The sequence below is a fragment of the Dryobates pubescens genome, chromosome 2 (genome assembly GCF_014839835.1).
Source record: "Dryobates pubescens isolate bDryPub1 chromosome 2, bDryPub1.pri, whole genome shotgun sequence".
In the NCBI taxonomy this organism is placed as follows: domain Eukaryota; kingdom Metazoa; phylum Chordata; class Aves; order Piciformes; family Picidae; genus Dryobates; species Dryobates pubescens.
Window position 1 is genome coordinate 2336456 of NC_071613.1, and position 19184 is coordinate 2355639.

The 19184-nt window shown below is 46.2% G+C and overlaps 1 protein-coding gene across 1 annotated transcript in view; it reads right to left on the minus strand.

Annotated features, from left to right (window-relative positions):
- Positions 1–866: 866 nt before the first annotated feature.
- Positions 867–19184, minus strand: part of KCNH1 (potassium voltage-gated channel subfamily H member 1) — a 296255-nt gene continuing 277937 nt past the window's right edge. Inside the window, exons 11-12 of the mRNA XM_054169248.1 lie at positions 5518–6577; positions 867–1088 (exon numbers count right to left, since the gene is read on the minus strand). Coding sequence (XP_054025223.1) covers positions 5729–6577 — 849 coding nt within the window. The 3' untranslated portion in view covers positions 867–1088; positions 5518–5728. The remainder of the gene's footprint in view (positions 1089–5517; positions 6578–19184) is intronic.

Consider the following 19184-nt stretch of genomic DNA (forward strand, 5'->3'; position numbering starts at 1 on the left):
ATACTACACAACATTAAGAAGGAAGGGGAATGGAATCACAGTTTGAGTCATACCACTTATGAAAGGGTCTTAAGGCTAAATGTTGGATATATCTTATTGCAAAAGCTTTATTTTTATTCAATGGAATCAATGCTTGCCACAACTGTGTGGTCAAAACTGCGTCAGATTGGAGGATACAGTAACCTACTGTGCCTCACCTCAAATTTCTGAAGCTTCCCCTGTATGGGATTCTCTCTAAAATGTTTGTCTTAATGAATCAGAAGTGCAGCTGAAACACAGACTCTATTATTGCCAATACATCCAGAGGAGACTACACAGAAACGAAGAATTCAGTAGATGCTTTTCACCACCTAAGACCAGGACAAGAAAGCAGAGGTGCAGCAACCATGAGGATAGGCTCAGCACCTTTGAGACAGCCCCTGGTAGCAGGCAAAAGAAATCCGTTTATTCCACTGTCTCTCTTGCAGGAGAAGCACTACCACAGCAGCTTAGCTTCAGAGATACTGTGAGCAGCAAGTAGTGTCTTATGAGCCTTAGTCCCACTGACGATGAGACAGCATTTCTCCAAGTTCAGAAGTGTTTCTGTTCCTTAACACAATGCTTGCCAGATCTTCTCTCAGTCACAGTATTTGCCAGACTGTCAGTATAAAGTTGAGGCCAACTAGAGAAACTGCAGCTCATGACTTTAAAAGTTCAACAGGTAACAAACAAGATACTAACTAGAACATTTGGTGAACGTCTGCTGGGAAGCTTTAAGCTCTCTTCTTGAACTGGAACCAGTAAATGAGGGATGTGTTTTTACTTAACAGAAATGCAATCCACAGACTTATCTATACATAGAGATTATATATATGTGTGTGTGTATGTAGACACATCTGCACAAGCGTAATCATACACACCTCTGTTTATCTAGTAAAGACAAATTATGTATTAAATTCTTTCACAGAGCAGTTAGGAGTGATTGGAAATCTATCACCAGGGATTCACAGGAAAAGATCTTGTTCGGTTCATTAAAGGGAAGTACTGCAGAAACAGAACATCACCTTCGAAGCTGCTAAACAGGGTGCTCGCTGGGACTCAGGGCAGCACTGTGAAAGAGATTTAAAGCAAGAGTGAAGTTTTTAAATGTATACATGTAGCATCAGACAGAAGTAAATGTAGGTACCCCCTCTACTCAGCTCCCCCTCTACTCGGCTCTGGTGAGACCCCACCTGCAGTACTGTGGCCAGGTCTGGAGCCCCTATTGCAAGAGGGATCTGGAGGTGCTGGAAGGTGTCCAGAGAAGGGCCACGAGGATGAGCAGAGGGCTGGAGCACCTCTCCTATGAGGACAGACTGAAGGAGTTGGGGCTGTTCAGTCTGGAGAAGAGAAGGCTCTGAGGTGACCTAATTGTGGCCTTCCAGTAGCTGAAGGGGGCTACAAGAAGGCTGGGGAGGGACTGCTCAGTATCTCAGGTAGTGATATGACTAGGGGGAAGGGAATGAAGCTGGAGGTGGGGAGATTCAGGCTGGAGGTGAGGAGGAAGTTCTTCCCCATGAGAGTGGTGAAGCCCTGGGATGGGTTGTCCAGGGAGGTGGTTGAGGCCCCATCCCTGGAGGTGTTTAAGCCCAGGCTGGATGAGGCTCTGGCCAGCCTGATGTAGTGTGAGGTGTCCCTGCCCATGGCAGGGGGGTTGGAACTAGATGATCCTTGTGGTCCCTTCCATCCCTGACTGATACTATGACACTATTTGAACATGACAGGGATGAGGGCTGGGCTTTACTTTGTTGCGTATCAATATTCTTTCCAACAATTTGAGCAGGAACTTGCAGAAGTTCCCTTTTTACCAAATCATAACTCAGGCTCTTTCTCCCAGCTAACATCTTCTGACTGAAATAGAATTCCATCATACAGTAAAAATGGTACACACCATCTCTTTTAGATTAATGCAGGTTATCTAGCAGGTTGTTAAATGGCAGAAGCACTATGCCAGAACACAACACTGGTTTTTTTTTTTCCTTTCTCTTATAGTATGCACAAACATTTGCTTGTTAAGGGGCAGAGTCTTGTATTCAGGGATCTTTCATTTCTAAGCTGGAAAATAATGTAAGTTAAAAGGGTTAGCCAGCATGTAGAGAGAAACAAAAGGGGAAAAAGAATGTCTGACAAATGAAATGAAAGAAGAGTTGTGGTGAGTATGCATGCTGCAGGCATCTGTGAGTAAGGTTCACTGGAGAAGATTAGTACCACAGGTGCTTTCAACCACTCTCTACAGAAGTGCTGCAGTGGCAGAGCCTGGGCACTGCAGCTCAGGTCCAAATGAGTCCAAGTTTCAAAGCTGTGACTAGTCCCATAGAGCACAAGATTTTGTTCATTTTAACTACTCAGTATTCCAGGCAATGCACAGGCCAAAGCTCACCCCAGACATACTCAGATCACTGAGGGATGATGCAGTCTTCAGTGCCAGCCAAGTCACAAAATCATCAGCAAATGGTCTAATCTCAGCTACAGCTGCATAAAAGTGAATGACCTTCACTGCTGTCAGTGCCGACCTGGAGCAGACACCCAAAGGTGGCATTGTAAGGAGCAGAGCTTCTCTGGAGTTTCATGACCATAACAAAATCAAATTTGGCCACACTGTTCAAAGACATTAAATTGTAAGCATAATTTAGGAGTATATTACAATCTTTGAAGGCTTTACAAGTGGATCATAAATGGCTTTATAGGCCACTAGAAGAGCCTTAAAAAACAGCTCCATGCTGCACCCACTCGTTGTCATAGAGGGTGTGAAGTACAGTGTGGTACCAACTATCAGGCTACACAAGAACTACCCTCTGGAAAATGGGGACTTGTCTTTCTTGATTGACAGGGGTGGCTAATAATGGGAATTTCTAGGGCTGACCCTGCTGTTCCTCCAGATCTGGGCAATTGGCAATATCAGAAAAACATTTAGCATATCCCTGAGGACACATAAAATACCAGTGGAAAAACATCAACTCAGTATCAGCAACAAAGGGTCCAGTAGTCTGCCAACTGCACATTGAATCCTCTGTCTGCACTGCAGTTCTGGAGATACTAGGCACATACTTTGGAGGTTATAAACCTTTCCTCCCTCATCCACCTGGGATAAGTGAATTTCCATGTTTATCCAGCTGCATCTAAGTGGGTGACACTTAGAATCATAGAACAGTCCAGGCTGGAAGGGACCTCCGAAGGTCATCTAGTCTGACCTCCCTGCAGCCAGCAGGGACATCCCCACCTAGACCAGTGAAACAAGACTGAAGTTCGAGGAGACTTTCAGCTTTTCAAACATTTTACAAAGAAAACCTCGTGCAAGGAAGACAATGCTGATGAGGAACTTGTCTGGATTAGGAAATTGGCTCCAAGCCAATCTCTATAAACTTGCTGGAATTTTGGAACATCAGTTATACGTGTGGCAGTACACCCGTGGTTTACTTGGCATGATTTCATTAGCTGATGAGTTTATCATTAGCTGATGAATTTACTGACTAAGGAGGCTATAAAGAAAAAAAAATCACTCAAGAGTTTCTAACTGAAATCACTGATGCATGGATTTCTTACAGCCACAGCTGATGCTTCAGCTATTACAGGTAACCATTGTCACTTAGAACTGAACACACAGTGTGACTATGGTCAAGGAGAACACGCCTCAGTACTGCATGTTTGCAGTGCATAACTGTGAAAGACACCAGTTATAACTGAGAAAACCTATGCACAGAACTAGAAATGAGGGAAGGAAATGGCACCTCAGTTTCAGAGTTAGTCACCTCCCTATGGCCCTTTCTTGTGGGAGGGAAAAAGCAAACTGCAGACTTGATCCTGGTAGCTGTTCCTTGGGTAAGAATTCACAATCTGCAGGTATTCACATATTGAACCAAGGTGAAAGTCAATCCTAAATCTGCCTGTGGACCTGGAAATGAGGGTGCTGTGCTGGGAATAGTCAGCATCTTTGAGAGCAAGGGCAGTTACCACAGGAACAGACACAAGCAAAGATACTGATTTCAAGACCCACTTTGTACAGCATGGCCTCACAACTGTGCTGGTGGATCTGTGAACCTCACGCCTCCTCAGGGATGTCTGACACAGTTCTGCATTGCATTGTCCAAGCACCAGACCAGCAAAAATCCTTTCAGATGGGTAATTTTCTGTACCTCATCCTTAATTAACACAAACAAAAATCTTCCCCCCCAAATCATGAGGTTTTTTGTAAATGATTTAGTGCCATGGGGGGATAAGAAAACTAAGACTTGACTACCCCCACACTGTGGTAAGACCTATTGCCTTTAAAATGAAAAGCCTAAAAAGTGTTGCACCATGCTTCCCAGCTCTAACCTACTGTTAAATAGTGCACATACCAGATCAGTGGAGAGCATATACTGTGAATATACACCTGCATCCAGAGGTGATAACCCAGGCCATGATATGTTTCCCTATCTAAAGGAGTAAGAGTAGTTTCAGTAAAGTGCTTCAATCTACCTCCACAAAGGTTATGAAAATCAAAGTTTTGGAATCATCTCCTTCTTTAAGAAGCAGACCTTTTTGTTTCCTGGTTACAACAGCACTTGTATGCAGCGTGTACTGTATCCCACCTCTACTATCCGTTTGCTTACTAGCCAGATTAGATCAGGAACAATGTATCTGGATGCAGAGGAAAAGTGCCAACATCTAAGATCTTTAAAAGTTCTGAGAAAGCCTTTGGCTACAATGAACATTAGCAAAACCGAAACTTCCAGATAAGAATGTGACAAGGATTAAAGAGCAAAACCAGGACATAAATGCCACAGTATATTTTCATGGGGAAACAACGATGCAGGACCTGCTGTTGATGTTCCCAGTATGTTGCGTGGGCTGTGCTCAGGCACATTGCACGTCCAACCCTCTGTCCACCAGCAGCTGGAGTTAAAAGCAAAGGTAAAAAAACCCTCAAAGACATCTGAGACAGAAATTAAGGTTTTGAAAATCAGTGTCTTTGACTTAGTGAATGAGAATATGGAAGATCTCAATCATTAACAGACCTGAAATCCTGTGACTGTTGTTGAGGATCTTGTTAAATGCAATTGCTTTAGCAATAGGTCAGTCTGCAATTAAAAAGTACCTATTTTGTTTTCATCTTTCTAGCCCTTCCTTGATTGTCCAAAGAAAACCCAAACCCCACTTCATTACCAAGTAGCACCCATTCTACTGGCATGAAATACACGTCTCCTACTGCTCTTTGCATTATTACACATATGAAAATATACTGTGACATTTAACATGCTGTACAGGGGAAGTGACAGCAGCAGCAAAAGAACCAAACACACCCCAAACACTGAAAACGTAAGCAGCCTGCCAGGTGTTTGTTCCTGTGGGCAAAACCCAAGCCAACCATACAAGGCATGCTCCACAAACCTCAGGAGTCACCTGGGGCTCAGAGGGATGGCTGCTGCTGTCAGAACTCTCATTCCAAAAGGGAGAGTGAGGGGAAAAGGGCACCAACAGAGGGGAAAAAAAAAACAACAACAACTTGAGAAACTGTACCCTTGCTTGTCAAAAAGGCTTCAGAGTCAGCTGCCATCTTGACAGGAGGCTGCAATTCTTGTGACCGTACCTTTTTAGACACAGGGCACATGCTTACTGACCTGGCCCCTCACTCATTTGCAAGAAGATTAAATCTAAAATATTAGGGGGGGTTGTTTCTTTCTTTGTTGGTTTATTTGTTTGTCTGTTTTTGCTTTTTCAAAGAAACACCTCAGCTAGCTCCAAACATGTCTTTTTCTGATTCTGGAGACTGGGGCCTTGATATTTCAAACAACTCCTGTGGTGACTGTGAGCTTCTTCTTGAGGTCAATATCCTAAGTATCTCAGCGAGTTGTTTTTCTATATTGGTCATTTTGGTGTTTAAAGCCTTGATGTCCTCTTTCAACTCATGTTTTACTTCCAGCATGGTGGCCTGAAGAGTCTGTTCTGGGATGGGATAAAAGGAATGCTTGACTTCAGGGAGCACTGGGCTGTGGTCCTGTGGGCTTCTTGTCTCCCCAGCGTTATCCAAGCGCAAGTCACTTTTTGTGATGCCACTGTCACAAGAGTCCGTCTTCTTCAGGGTAGCTTCTCCTGAAACTTTAGTTCTCTCTGGTAAAGTCTCCATGGACTCTGCTTTAGAGACCTTGTTCCAGTCTTCACCTTTCCCGCAGGCATCTTTGAATTTGGCCCAGCCTTTTCGCCGAGGGTATTCCCCCGACACCTTACACCCTGTGTGGTCTGACGTGGGGGCCTGCAGCTTCGCCTGGTCGGATGCCCCTGATGTGGAAGCAGACTGGTATGGCACAGGGGTTGCCGGACTCTCCCGTACAGTCACAACGCTGGCTTTGACCACCGCGCGGGCGGAGGAGTGCTCCCCCGAAGCATCGCCCTTCTCCACGTCCAGCTCATCTGGGTCTCTGCCCCTCTCCGCTGCCAGCCGCGCTTCCTTCTGCTGCCGGAACCGCTGGAACAGCCGGCGCACCGGGTGGTCCGGGGGTAAGATCAGCGGCGCTTCGTTCTTCCTCTTCATTCTCTCCTCTTCTTCACGTTTGACGTCGCTGATTTTCCGGAACACGATCTGCAGGGAGAAAGAGATTTCACTCTGTGACTAGCTGCACATCTGCCAAGTGCGGACAAGTTGTAAGGAAAGAATGATCTGCAAGAATAGAATAGAATAGAATAGGATACAATAGAATAGGATAGAATAGAATAGAATAGAATAGAATAGAATAGAATAGAATAGAATAGAATAAACCAGGTTGGGAGAGACCTTCAAGATCATCGCGTCCAACCTATCAACTAATCCAACACCACCTAATCAACTATAAACCATGGCACCAAGCACCCCATCAAGTCTCCTCCTGAACACCTCCAATGATGGTGACTCCACCACCTCCCTGGGCAGCCCATTCCAATGGCAAATCACTCTCTCTGTGTAGAACTTCTTCCTAACCTCCAGCCTAAACCTCCCCTGGTGCAGCCTGAGACTGTGTCCTCTTGTTCTGGTGCTGGCTGCCTGGGAGAAGAGACCAACATCCGTCTGTCTACAATCTCCCTTCAGGTAGTTGTAGACAGCAAGAAGGTCTCCCCTGACTCTCCTCTTCTCCAGGCTAAGCAACCCCAGCTCCCTCAGCCTCTCCTCACAGGGCTGTGTTCCAAACCCCTCCTCAGCTTTGTTGCCCTTCTCTGGACTCGTTCCAGCAAGTCAACCTCCTTCCTAAACTGAGGGGCCCAGAACTGGACACAGGACTTGAGGTGCAGCCTAACCAGTGCAGTGTACAGAGGCAGAATGACCTCCCTGCTCCTGCTGGCCATAGTGTTCCTGATCCAGGCCAGGATGCCATTGGCCCTCTTGGCTGCCTGGGCACACTGCAGGCTCATGTTCAGCCTACCATCGACCAGCACCCCCAGGTCCCTCTCTGCCTGGCCGCTCTCCAGCCACTCTGATCCCAGCCTGTAGCACTGCACTTATCAGACACATGCACAACTTCTGCACACGTATGGCAACGGTTTCAAGAGTCTTACCTTGTGTGCAATGTGGCTTATTTAGTTATTTAAAAGCATACTACCTCTGTCTTACAATACCAGAAAGACAAAAAAATGAAGAGAAAGATTTCTCCAGCTCTGAGAGTTCAGCAAGGCAGCACCACTGTAAATACAGGCTGGAAATTACTTGGTCTATTTTATGTTTAAAGTGACTTCTTATATTTGTTTTCCTAACTCTGTGATCTAGCCACCAAGTTTCTAATGTTACAAAGAGCCATTCCCATGTCTTAACATCTGTCTCATTCCAGAGCTCGCTCACTACATACCATGAAAAAGGTTTGATATGAGTTTAATGCAGCTTGGCCACTAATAGGTTCAGTACAGGAGACTACCCTGGACTCTCTAATAGCAGTTTGCAAAGTGCTGCTTATTCTTCCTTCTCTCCCACACCTTCTAGAAGCAGCTTGCAGTTTAGGGATGAAGTAAAGCTCAGGGCAGTCTCACAGTCAGGGGTATAAGGACAGTGGGGAGTGGGCTCTGTAAGACATGGGGAAGATGTTTGTGGCTTGACTACTGCAGCGCCTTAAGGAGCTTCATGTTTTATTGATTTCCTTCAATGAAAAGGGAGGATTTTTACACAAAGTAACATTAATTTTCCACCTACCCTCCTGATGATATCTTCCTGAGCCTGTAGGCTAAGCTGTCCCTATGGGAGCAGCCCAAAAATCTCATGATACTGGGAGCAGCCCAAGAGTTTCATGACACTAGGAACAGCTTCACAATGCCCACACACAAGCCCAAAGTGCTGCCATGCTGTGTTTCTTCCCCGGACTTGATAGCAACACGTTCTCTTCAAAATCTTCATGTGTTTTATATTGGTTCTGGTAATTCCCAAGTGACAAAACCCCAGTGTGGTGTTAAAATCAGTAAATAGTCTGGCTTCAAAACAAGAGGTCTCCAGATCTGAAGTTTTCATAGAATCATAGAATTCTTTTGGTTGGAAAAGCCAAGCTGGGGTGGTTGTAACCAAAGTGCAGGACCCAGCACTTGGCCTTGTTAGACCTCATACAGCTGACTTCAGCCCACCAATTCATCTTGTCCAGATCTCTTTGCAGAGCCTTCAAGCAGGCCAGCACTCCCCCCAGCGTGGTGTCAGTTGTAAGCTTACTGAGGGTGCACTCAAGCACCTTATCCAGATTGTTGACAAAGATACTGAAGAGAATTGGCCCAGATCATTGATAAAGATATTGAAGAGAACTGGCCCAAATACCGAGCCCTGTGGAACACAACTTGTGACTGGCCATCAGCTGGATTTCACTCCATTCACCATCACTTATGTGCCTGGACATTAAGTCAGATTTTCACCAAGCAAAGCCATTCAAGCCGTGTGCAGCCAGTAATAGAGAGTATTACAGAGTATAGAAGATGTAGCCTCCGGCTGATATCTAATCTCTCGAGCTGCTTTTGGGAAAATCCACTCAAAGTTTTCACTCTCCAATGCAGAAACAACTTTCAGATTCAAATCATTATTAGAAAGTGTGTAAACAAACCCATCTCTCTGTTGCAGGCAGATTTAAACTAAATATAGTAAGTGCTGCTTCACTGGCACACAAAACACATGTTTCTCCTGACTCCAATGCTTCTTGACAGTTTTGTCATTGTGAAGCAGGGGAAAACAACCATCTTAATGTGGCATCTGTGGAAGGAAGAAGTTGTTAGACTTGGCAGCATTTCCCTAATATAAAAAGAATAAAATTAGCAGGAAAGATATTTTACTTCCAAGCTGCAATTAGGAAACTAAATGTGAGATAAGGATAAGACAACAGTGTACTTGAGAGTACTTTTTCCCCCCAGGAGATTCAAGTCTGCAGTGAGCTCAGTAGAAAGCAGACAAAGCAACATAATCCTTGCTCACTGGGAAGGGAGAATCGATACAATGCTCCAGGCTAATGGCTTCCCACACACTGCCCATCCCTTGCTTTAATTGAAGGAAAAACATCAGCCCACTCTGCACTCTCTGCTGGAGCCTGGAAGTGCCAGGCAGGGGCTCAGCGGTCACTCCAGCAGCAGGCTGAGGCTGGTGCAAGCGGCACTAAGCTCCAAGGCAATTTTAAGCCAGGTCAGTTTGTCCCTGCAAAAGTCAGTGCCCACAGGTCCAACCTCTCATGGAGGCTGCGTGTTTGGCAGCGGTGTGGCCATCTGCAGGGCAGTGTGCCAGATGGTCAGATGGGGCTCCTGTGGCTCTGCACATGAGCACGTCTTTGTGAGCAGTCTGACCTGTGCTTCTGGACTCTGTGTTTTCTGTTAATGCTCAGATTGGGTGTGTGACTGGGTGGTGCTATGGTCACCCTCATGGGGGGCACCATGGAGGGCACCCAGGAGGGCACCTAGCTGCTTGAAAAACCTAGAAGCCAGGCTGCTTTGTAGAGTCCTTGTCGAGTCCAATCCCTGTTGCATGCAGCCTGCTCAGCACCTTGCCTGGTAAGCATTGGAGTATCTGCCACTATTTAATGAGTGGCTTTTGCAACAGAAATGGGTAAGTTATGTGTTAGAAGCTGCCCCTGCGACAGCACCATACAGATGAAAGGGCAGTAGAGACAGTCTCAGTAAGTTAGGAACAGCCTAGCACAACCAATACTTGGGTGGATCTCATGCAGCTACAATGGTCTCTGTGCTCAAGTTCAAGAGAAGCAAATGCAGAAAGATGAACTCTGAGAGACAAATTGTTGGTAGTGCTTATATCTCCACAGCCCTCACTGTTTTCCATGGCAGTGCCTAGATGAGCCCAGTTGATGGTAAGCACAGTTAGCCACAGAGGAGCTGCCACCAGCCTTCTTGCTGGGTGCTGGTCAGCCTTGTAGCCCTGAACATACTTTCACTCCTTCTCCTTCAAGAGATCAAACTGCAACAGAAACAGGAACATATGTGGAGGAAGCAGTTACATAAGTACTGCCTTGGCCCTGGGTAACTGCTACCAGGCTGATGAGACCCCTAATTTCCATTTTCCTCACGAAGCCTTACACCATCAAGTACACCCCAGCAGCCATCACCTGTGTGAAAGCAGAAATGCAATCCTCAGGTCTGCTGTCCTGCTTGACATCTTTTATATGTGTATATTTATGTGACAAGCTGCACTCATGCAGTGCAAATCAAACCCACGCACACTTGCCAGCGAATACAGCCTCCAAGTCTTGAGTTGGCTTCTTTTAACTACCTCCTAAGACACTGGATAAATACCTGTCAGAGAGTCACTTGTCTTTGGGAAGCCCAGGCAAAGCTGTCACTTTGTTGCAAGCCTGCCAATGCCACATTTTCTCAAGACAGCTCTGAAATGATGTACTAAGCAAAAGTGCTATAATGATGCAAAGCTCAGCAGTAACTGAAAAGACTTTACGTAACTGCATTTTGGATATTAGTTTGTTGACATCTTTTTTTAAGTTTGAATGCAAGACCTTACTAAAAACAAAAACAAAAACAAAAACAAAAACCAGCACAGAAATAACTGGTTTAAATGGTCTGTTTTCTTACAACTGTTGAGACACATGCAAAAGCAAAAGCATTCAAGGTATTCAGAAAATGTGGCCGTTTGTTACGCTGATGTATGTGCACCTGCTCCCATAAGCACTGAGAGGATACCCCAGAAGCAAGCAAGTGTCATTTCTTACAAGGAAGAGAAGTCTGGACTCTGGACCTGCACAGCAATCTTCATGTAGAATTTGACAGGGCTACAGATATGGATTTTGATCAAAGTTGAAACCCAAAATATTATGGCTAATACCCTATGAAAATTTGCAGAGCAGTTCCCCTCTCCCTCTGCAAGCATTCATCTTTTGTCTGGGAAAGGGCAGTGCTTTGTACTCTCAACATCTCCTAGACTGTGTGTTGTACACAGAAGCACAGAATCACCAAGGTTGGAAGAGACCTCAAAGATCACCAACTCCATAGACCTCAAGACTAGACCATGGCACCAAGTGCCACATCCAATCCCCTCTTGAACACCTCTAGGGATGGTGACTTTACCACCTCCCTGGCAGCCCATACAAACGCAGAGGCTTTCTACTTTATGAGCTACATAATTCTCCATAACATCACGCTCTTCAAGACCTCAGTACAGAAAAAAATCTAATGAGAGTATTTTAATAGCATGTGAGGACCAAAATACAGACAAAGAAACCTGGACTGAGATGAAATAAGAAGAAATTTAAACACCAGACCTAAAAGTGTGCATTTACAGAATACAGAATTAACCAGGTTGGAAAAGACCTTTCAGATCATCAGGTCCAACCTATCACCCAACACCATCAACTAAACCATGGCACCAAGTGCTTCATCCAGTCTCCTTTTAAACACCTCCAGGGACAGTGACTCCACCACCTCCCTGGGCAGCACATTCCAAAGGCTAACAGCTCTTTCTGGGAAGAACTTTCTATTCACCTCCAGCCTAAACCTCCCCTGGCACAGCTTGAGACTGTGTCTTCTTGTTCTGGTGCTGCTTGCCTGGGAGAAGAGACCAACCTCTGCCTGTCTACAACCTCCCTTCAGGGAGTTGTAGAGAGCAAGAAGGTCACCCCTGAGCCTCTCTTCTCCAGGCTAAGCAACCCCAGCTCCCTCAGCCTCTCCTCACAGGGCTGTGTTCCAAACCCCTCCCCAGCTTTGTTGCCCTTCTCTGGACACCTTCCAGCAACTCAACATCTTTCCTAAACTGAGGGGCCCAGAACTGGACACAAGACTCAAGGTGTGGCCTAACCAGTGCTGAGTACAGGGCACAATGACTTCCCTGCTCCTGCTGGCCACACTATTCCTGATGCAGGCCAGGATGCCATTGGCCTTCTTGGCCCCCTGGGCACACTGCTGGCTCATGTTCAGCTGCTGTCAACCACTACCCCCAGGTCCCTTTCTGCCTGTCTGCTCTCCAGCCACTCTGACCCCAGCCTGTAGCACAGCCAATCTTGTCTCATTTCATCATTCTATTTTTATTAAAAAGAAAAGCCTCCAAATCTGCCACCAGTGTGAGTGTTGTGGGGCACTCAGCCTAGATTTGAAATGTATCTGTGCTAGGTGCAGAGTACTGCAGTCCTAGAAACCTTTGACTGAGGCACAGAATCATGGAATGGTTTGAGAAGGAATGAATCTTACCTACCATCTAGTCCCAAAGCCACTACCATAGGCAGGGACACCAAACCAGCTCAGGGCCCCATCCAATCTGGCATGTGGTTGTGATGACTCAGTAGCAATTTTATTTTGGGGCAGTTCACTCACAGAAGTGGAGAAATGCTCTGACACATTCAGGTCCACGCCTGCACCCATATGTCCCACTGGCAGCACAGAGGCTGTGGCCATTTTCTTGCCTGTGCATTAGCTGTGTCCAAGGAAGAAAGATGGGGTTACGTCTAGTACATTCCTCTTTCCTCAGCATAACCTAGTTGTGAAGAGGAAGTCTTTCCTAAGGAGGTTTAGGCTGAAGTTCTTCATAGAAAGAGTTATTGGCCATTGGAATGTGCTGCCCAGGGAGGTGGTGGAGTCACCATCACTGGAGGTGTTTAGGAAGAGACTGGATGGGGTGCTTGGTGCCATGGTTTAGTTGATTAGATGGTGTTGGGTGATAGGTTGGACTCAATGATCTCAAAGGTCTCTTCCAACCTAGTTAATTCTATTCTATTCTATTCTATTCTATTCTATTCTATTCTATTCTATTCTATTCTATTCTATTCTATTCTATTCTATTCCATTCTATTCCATTCTATTCTATCCCATTCTATTCTATTCTATTCACGCAGTGCCATGGTTTAGTTGATTAGATGGTGTGGGGTGATAGGTTGGACTTGATGATGTCGAGGGCCTTTTCCAACCTGGTTAATTCTATTCTATTCTATTCTATTCTATTCTATTCTATTCTATTCTATTCTATTCTATTCTATTCTATTACCTTCCATTCTGTTCCATTCCATTCCATTCCATTCCATTCCATTCCATTCCATTCCATTCCATTCCAAGTTTTTGGGACAGACTCTGTCTCCTTAATTTTCACAGAATTTGCAAGCTGTGTATGTAGAATTAAGGCCTTCAGAGATTGAGGTCAAGATGATTTCTGCTCCAAGTATTAATAACTCAGGTGGACATAAATGAATCCTTGAAGAGCTATTTGATTGTCAGATGTGGAGTGCCCAGCAACTGCTGCTCCACTTGGATTTGCCTGTGCTCAGCACTGAAACCCAAGCATCATTTAAATAATGCAATGTGGGCAGTTTTCATGACTATGACTTTCATAATTTCTTTATGATAATACCAGAAAGAATAAATTGCAATGTGACCTCCAGCACAAGCCAGGCCATAGGACTGCTCTGAAGGAGCATTCCCTAAGGGAATCTTGTTACAACCAGAAAAATGTCTAGTTGGAGAGCAATGAAAGGTCCATCATCACATCTTGATAGAAGAGACCTGCAATTTTTGCTTCAAGACTTTAGTTTGTCTGACATCAGAGACATTCCTCTTTCTCAGGCACTTAAAAAAATTGGGTTTAGAAACTGGTTCTAGAGCCCTCTGTTTAAAAATCTCTGCAGGAGGATTACAGCTAGATGGCTGCTACTGCTGTGCAGAATTTAGACAATAATGCTTTACTGGTACAAAAGAGGCAAAGTTCACAGAATCACCAAGGTTGGAAGAGACCTCAAAGACCATCAAGTCCAACCTATCACCACAGACCCCATGACTGAACCATGGCACCAAGCACCCCATCCAGTCTCTTCCTAAACACCTCCAGGGATGGTGACTCCACCACCTCCCTGGGCAGCACATTCCAATGGCCAACAACTCTCTCTGTGAAGACCTTTCTCCTCACCTCCAGCCTAAACTTCCCCTATTTTCAATTTACCTCTAGGTTTCCCAATTTTAACTCTTTGGCAATGTTTGAATTTTATGTGCCAGCATATTTAACTGTAACAGGCAGTGTTCAATGCTCAAATGCTTAGCCTGGAGAAGAAGAGGCTCAGGGGAGACCTCATTGCTGTCTACAACTCCCTGAAGGGAGGTTGTAGCCAGGTGGGGGTTGGTCTCTTCTCCCAGGCAACCAGCACCAGCACAAGAGGACACAGTCTCAAGCTGCACCAGGGAAGGTTTAATCTGGATGTTAGGAAGAAGATCTTCACAGAAAGAGAGATTGGCCATTGGAATGTGCTGCCCAGGGAGGTGGTGGAGTCACCATCCCTGGAGGTGTTTAGGAAGAGCCTGGATGAGGCACTTGGTGCCATGGTTTAGTTGATTAGATGGTGTTGGGTGATAGGTTGGACTTGATGATCTCAAAGGTTTTTTCCAACCTGGTCAATTCCATTCCATTCCATTCCATTCCATTCCATTCCATTCCATTCCATTCCATTCCATTCCATTCCATTCCACACTCGTGCCCAAAGCTAGACTATGTAGATGATGTAGTTAAATATGAAGATCCTTTTAAAAAGCCAAGTAAAACAAAGAGTCTTCCAGCTGTTCTCCTCTGCTGGCTCACTGCTGCCCACTGCTCTTCCAATCTCAATATTTGCTGATGTTTTTCTAGAACCGTCTAGCAGAGCTCCAAGGTTGTTTTTCCCCTGAGCTATAGCAAGAGATGAATGGGCACAGGGGTACTCTGTTTCATGAAGACATTTCAGAGAACCCATGCTAAGTTGGCCATTAAAACTGAAGACTGCTTTGCAGCAAGATAAAAGGCCAACACTCCCAACAGCACTCTCTCATCTGACCAGATGGAAGCATAGATGCAGTAATTTAAGTGCCTGCTTCCTTTACACAAAGGTCATAGAATCATAGAATTGTCAGGGTTGGAAGGGACCTCAAGGATCATCCAGTTCCAAACACCCCTGCCATGGGCAGGGACACCTCACACTACAGCAGGTTGCTCACAGCCACATCCAGCCTGGCCTTAAAAACCTCCAGGGATGAGGCTTCCACCACCTCCCTGGGCAACCTGTGTCAGTCTCTCACCACCCTCATAGGGAACAACTTCTTCCTAACATCCAACCTGAATCTAACCATTTCTAGTTTCACTCCATTCCCCCTAGTCCTATCATTCCCTGACACCCTAAAGAGTCCCTCCCCAGCTTTCTTGTAGTCCCCTTCAGATACTGGAAGGCCACAATTAGGTCCAGACTGAACAGCCCCAACTCCCTCAGTCTGTCCTCACAGGAGAGGTGCTCCAGCCCTCTGCTCATCCTCCTGGCCCTTCTCTGGACACCTTCCAGCACCTCCAGATCCCTCTTGTAATAGGGGCTCCAGACCTGGATGCAGTACTCCAGGTGGGGTCTCACCAGAGCGGAGTAGAGGGGGAGAATCACCTCCCTCAACCTGCTGGCTGTGCTTCTCTTGATGCAGCCCAGGATGGGATTGGCTTTCTGGGCTGCAAGTGTTCACTGCTGGCTCCTGTTGAGTCTTCTTGGCCCCCTGGGCACACTGCTGTCTTATGTTCAGCCAGCTGTCAATCAGCACCCCCAGGTCCTTTTCTTCAGGGCTGCTCTCAAGCCAGTCCCTGCCCAGCCTATATCAGTGCTTGGGATTGCCCCAATCCAGATGCAGGACCTTGCACCTGGTCTTGTTGAATCTTATGAGGCTGTCATGGGCCCAGCTCTGCAGCCTGTCCAGGTCCCTCTGGATGGATCCTTCCCTCCAGCCTGTCTGCTGCACCAGACAGCTTGGTGTCATCAGCAAACCTGCTGAGGGTGCACTCAATGCCACTCCCTGTCACCAACAAAGATGTTAAACAAACTGGTCCCAGTACTGATCCCTGAGAGCCAAGGTTATCCCAGAGCCTCATAGTGGTCACTAACCCTTCCCTACTGGTGAGAACAAGGTCCAGCATAGCCTTTTCTCCTTGGTTCCTCTGCCATTTGGAGGAGGAAGCTGTCACCTATGCATTCCAGGAACATCCTGCAATGCTGTACCTGGCTGTGCTGTCCCTCCAGCAGAGGTCAGGGTGGTTGAAATCCCCCATGAGGAGCAGGGCCTGTGAACACAAAGCCACTTCCATTTGCCTGTGGAGTGCCTCTTCTGCTTGGTTCTGCTGGTCAGGTGGCCTGTAGCAGACCGCTACAATAACATCACCTTCCTCTGTGATCCTTCTAATCTTCACCCATGTGCTCTCCACCAGCTCATCATCCTTGCCCAGGTGGAGCCCCACTGATTCCAGCTGGTCACTGATACAGAGAGCAACACCTCCTGCCCTGCCTGTCCTTCCTGAAGAGCTTGTACCCATCCATCCCTACCTTCCCCTCATGGGAATCATCCCCCCCAGTGTCAGTGATAGCCTCTGTGCCATAGCACTCCAGCAGCACGGTGCCCTTCATTCATCCTGTTTGCTGCCCCAGCTGTGTGCATTGGCACAGAGGCACTTCAGCTGTGCTGGCTGTGCCACCCTCTGAGGTGAATCCCCCTTGATTCCCTTGGGGTGTCCCAGTGCTTCATCCTTGGCTTGCCTCAGGGCAACAAGTGGAGAGCCCTTACTCTCAGAGGCAAGCATGAGATTAACAACCCCCTCCCCCTTCAAATCTAAGCCGGTGCTGGGTGCACGAAGAATGTGACAGGGGTATATAAAATCAGACATGGCACGAACAAGGGCAGACAAGGATTAATTATACAGTGTCTTACCTAGTAAAAAACTACAGTATCAAATTACAGCAGCTGGCATCACATACAAGCCAAAGACAAGTTCATGATGGTGAAGACCTGAGTGTATTAGACATGTCAAAGATGTTAATGCTCTGAATGCAAAAAAGTCTGCAGGGATTCAACAGAGCAGGCAAGCACTTGATACAGCAAGCCATCAAGGGCTGCCAAACAGAAAATAACCAGCCAACCAGCCAAAAAAACCCCAAACAAACAAACACCACCACCACCACCAACCAAATACCATCCTGCTCTGGAAATCTCCTGAGGTAAAATTAACTGGAAGATGCAAAAGTATTTCCAGCAACTGCCACGTAGACGTTTTGTTCTTGTTGCTTTCTTAGGCATCCATAGGCAATCCTAAACAACTGCATAGGCCAACTCTGGAACAGCTGCCCTGCTCACTACTGAGGAAACATTTCCAAGGAGGGTGATAGAGGGAAAAACATCAGAATAAAATACAATAAAGGCTCAAACATGTAAGCCTTAAACGTCTGAGCTGCCTGTTCACCTATTTCAGGTTTACTCTCATCACACCACTCACTTGCAGATAGGGAGAAGCAGAACCCATGAGCCCTTAGCTTCTTGTGCTCTGTAGATTTGACATTGTTTTGGAACTTGCCTGGTTTTAAATGAAACTATTAAAAATGCCATGATGTTTTGGTACAGTAGGGAAGGCCACTTGGGGTACACAGAGGATTAGGAAGTCCACTGTCTCTAGTAACTTTCGTGATGAGCAGCACAGTGAGGAGTTTCAGTGCCTCTGGGCTGCTGGTAGTCTGCAAAACAGGAGGATGCTGCTGCCTGCTGAATCACAGCAAGTCATGTTCAACACCACACACTCCCAGGAAGGTAATGCACTGAAGGGTGAGGTAGAAGTAAGATATCAGCAACTGTATTCTGGTCTTCTTGTTATCTGATTGCAAATGCAAGCACTGTGTCAGCTCTGCATGAGGCAGGCTTAAAGATCAGGGGATGCTTCATTTAAAATTCATCCTGTGCATATTGAAAACCCTACCCTCTCAAGTGCTAGGAAGGACCACTCTGCATCTGAAGTGAAAATCATATTTTCCTCTAATGCAAAAACATCCAAATTTCTTTTCAACTTTGATGTGCCGGAACTGATACAACAGATAAGAGATATGGACTTCATCCTGGTTTGAATCAGATTGTCGTCATGGAGTTACAATTACAAGGCTCCTAGCCACAGAGCTGCTGCTATTATTAGTTCTGTAAGTTTCCTTTCTTTCCACCTCTGCAGCATGCACAAACACGGCAAGATTCGGCAGGGCTTCCTCAGCATTAACAACAAGTAGCGAGGCAACGTTTTTCTCTGGCACTTAATAATTCAGACACAGAAACAGTCACAGAGTCTGGAGGAAACAGATATTACAGAGAGTTAAAAGCTTAAAATTACTTCATATGGTGCTCACAGAAAATGGGACTCACACATGAGGGAAACAAAAAGGCAGCGATTAGGACACAGCCTGTGTAGCATCAGCCAAGAGCTGGTGGTAATATGATGTAAAATTTCAATCCAATCTCTCTCTCTCTCTCTCTCTTCTTTTTATTTTTTTTTTAAGAAGTAAGCAAGGGAAACAAAAAAGGAAACACACAGAAGGCCTGACAATAATCATAGAATCAGTAAGGTTGGAAGAGACCTCAGAGATCATCAAGTCCAACCTGTCACCCAACACCACATGACTAACTAAACCATGGCACCAAGTGCCACGTCCAATCCCCTTTGGAACACCTCAAGGGACGGTGACTCCACCACCTCCCTGGGCAGCACATTGGCTAACAACTCTCTCTGGGAAGAACTTACACCTCACCTCCAGCCTAAACCTCCCCTGGTGCAGCTTGAGACTGTGTCCTCTTGTTCTGGTGCTGGTTGCCTGGGAGAAGAGACCAACCCTCACCTGGCTACGACCTCCCTTCAGGGAGTTGTAGAGAGCAAGAAGGTCTCCCCTGAGCGTCCTCTTCTCCAGGCTAAACAACCCCAGCTCCCTCAGCCTCTCCTCACAGGGCTGTGCTCCAGACCCCTCCCCAGC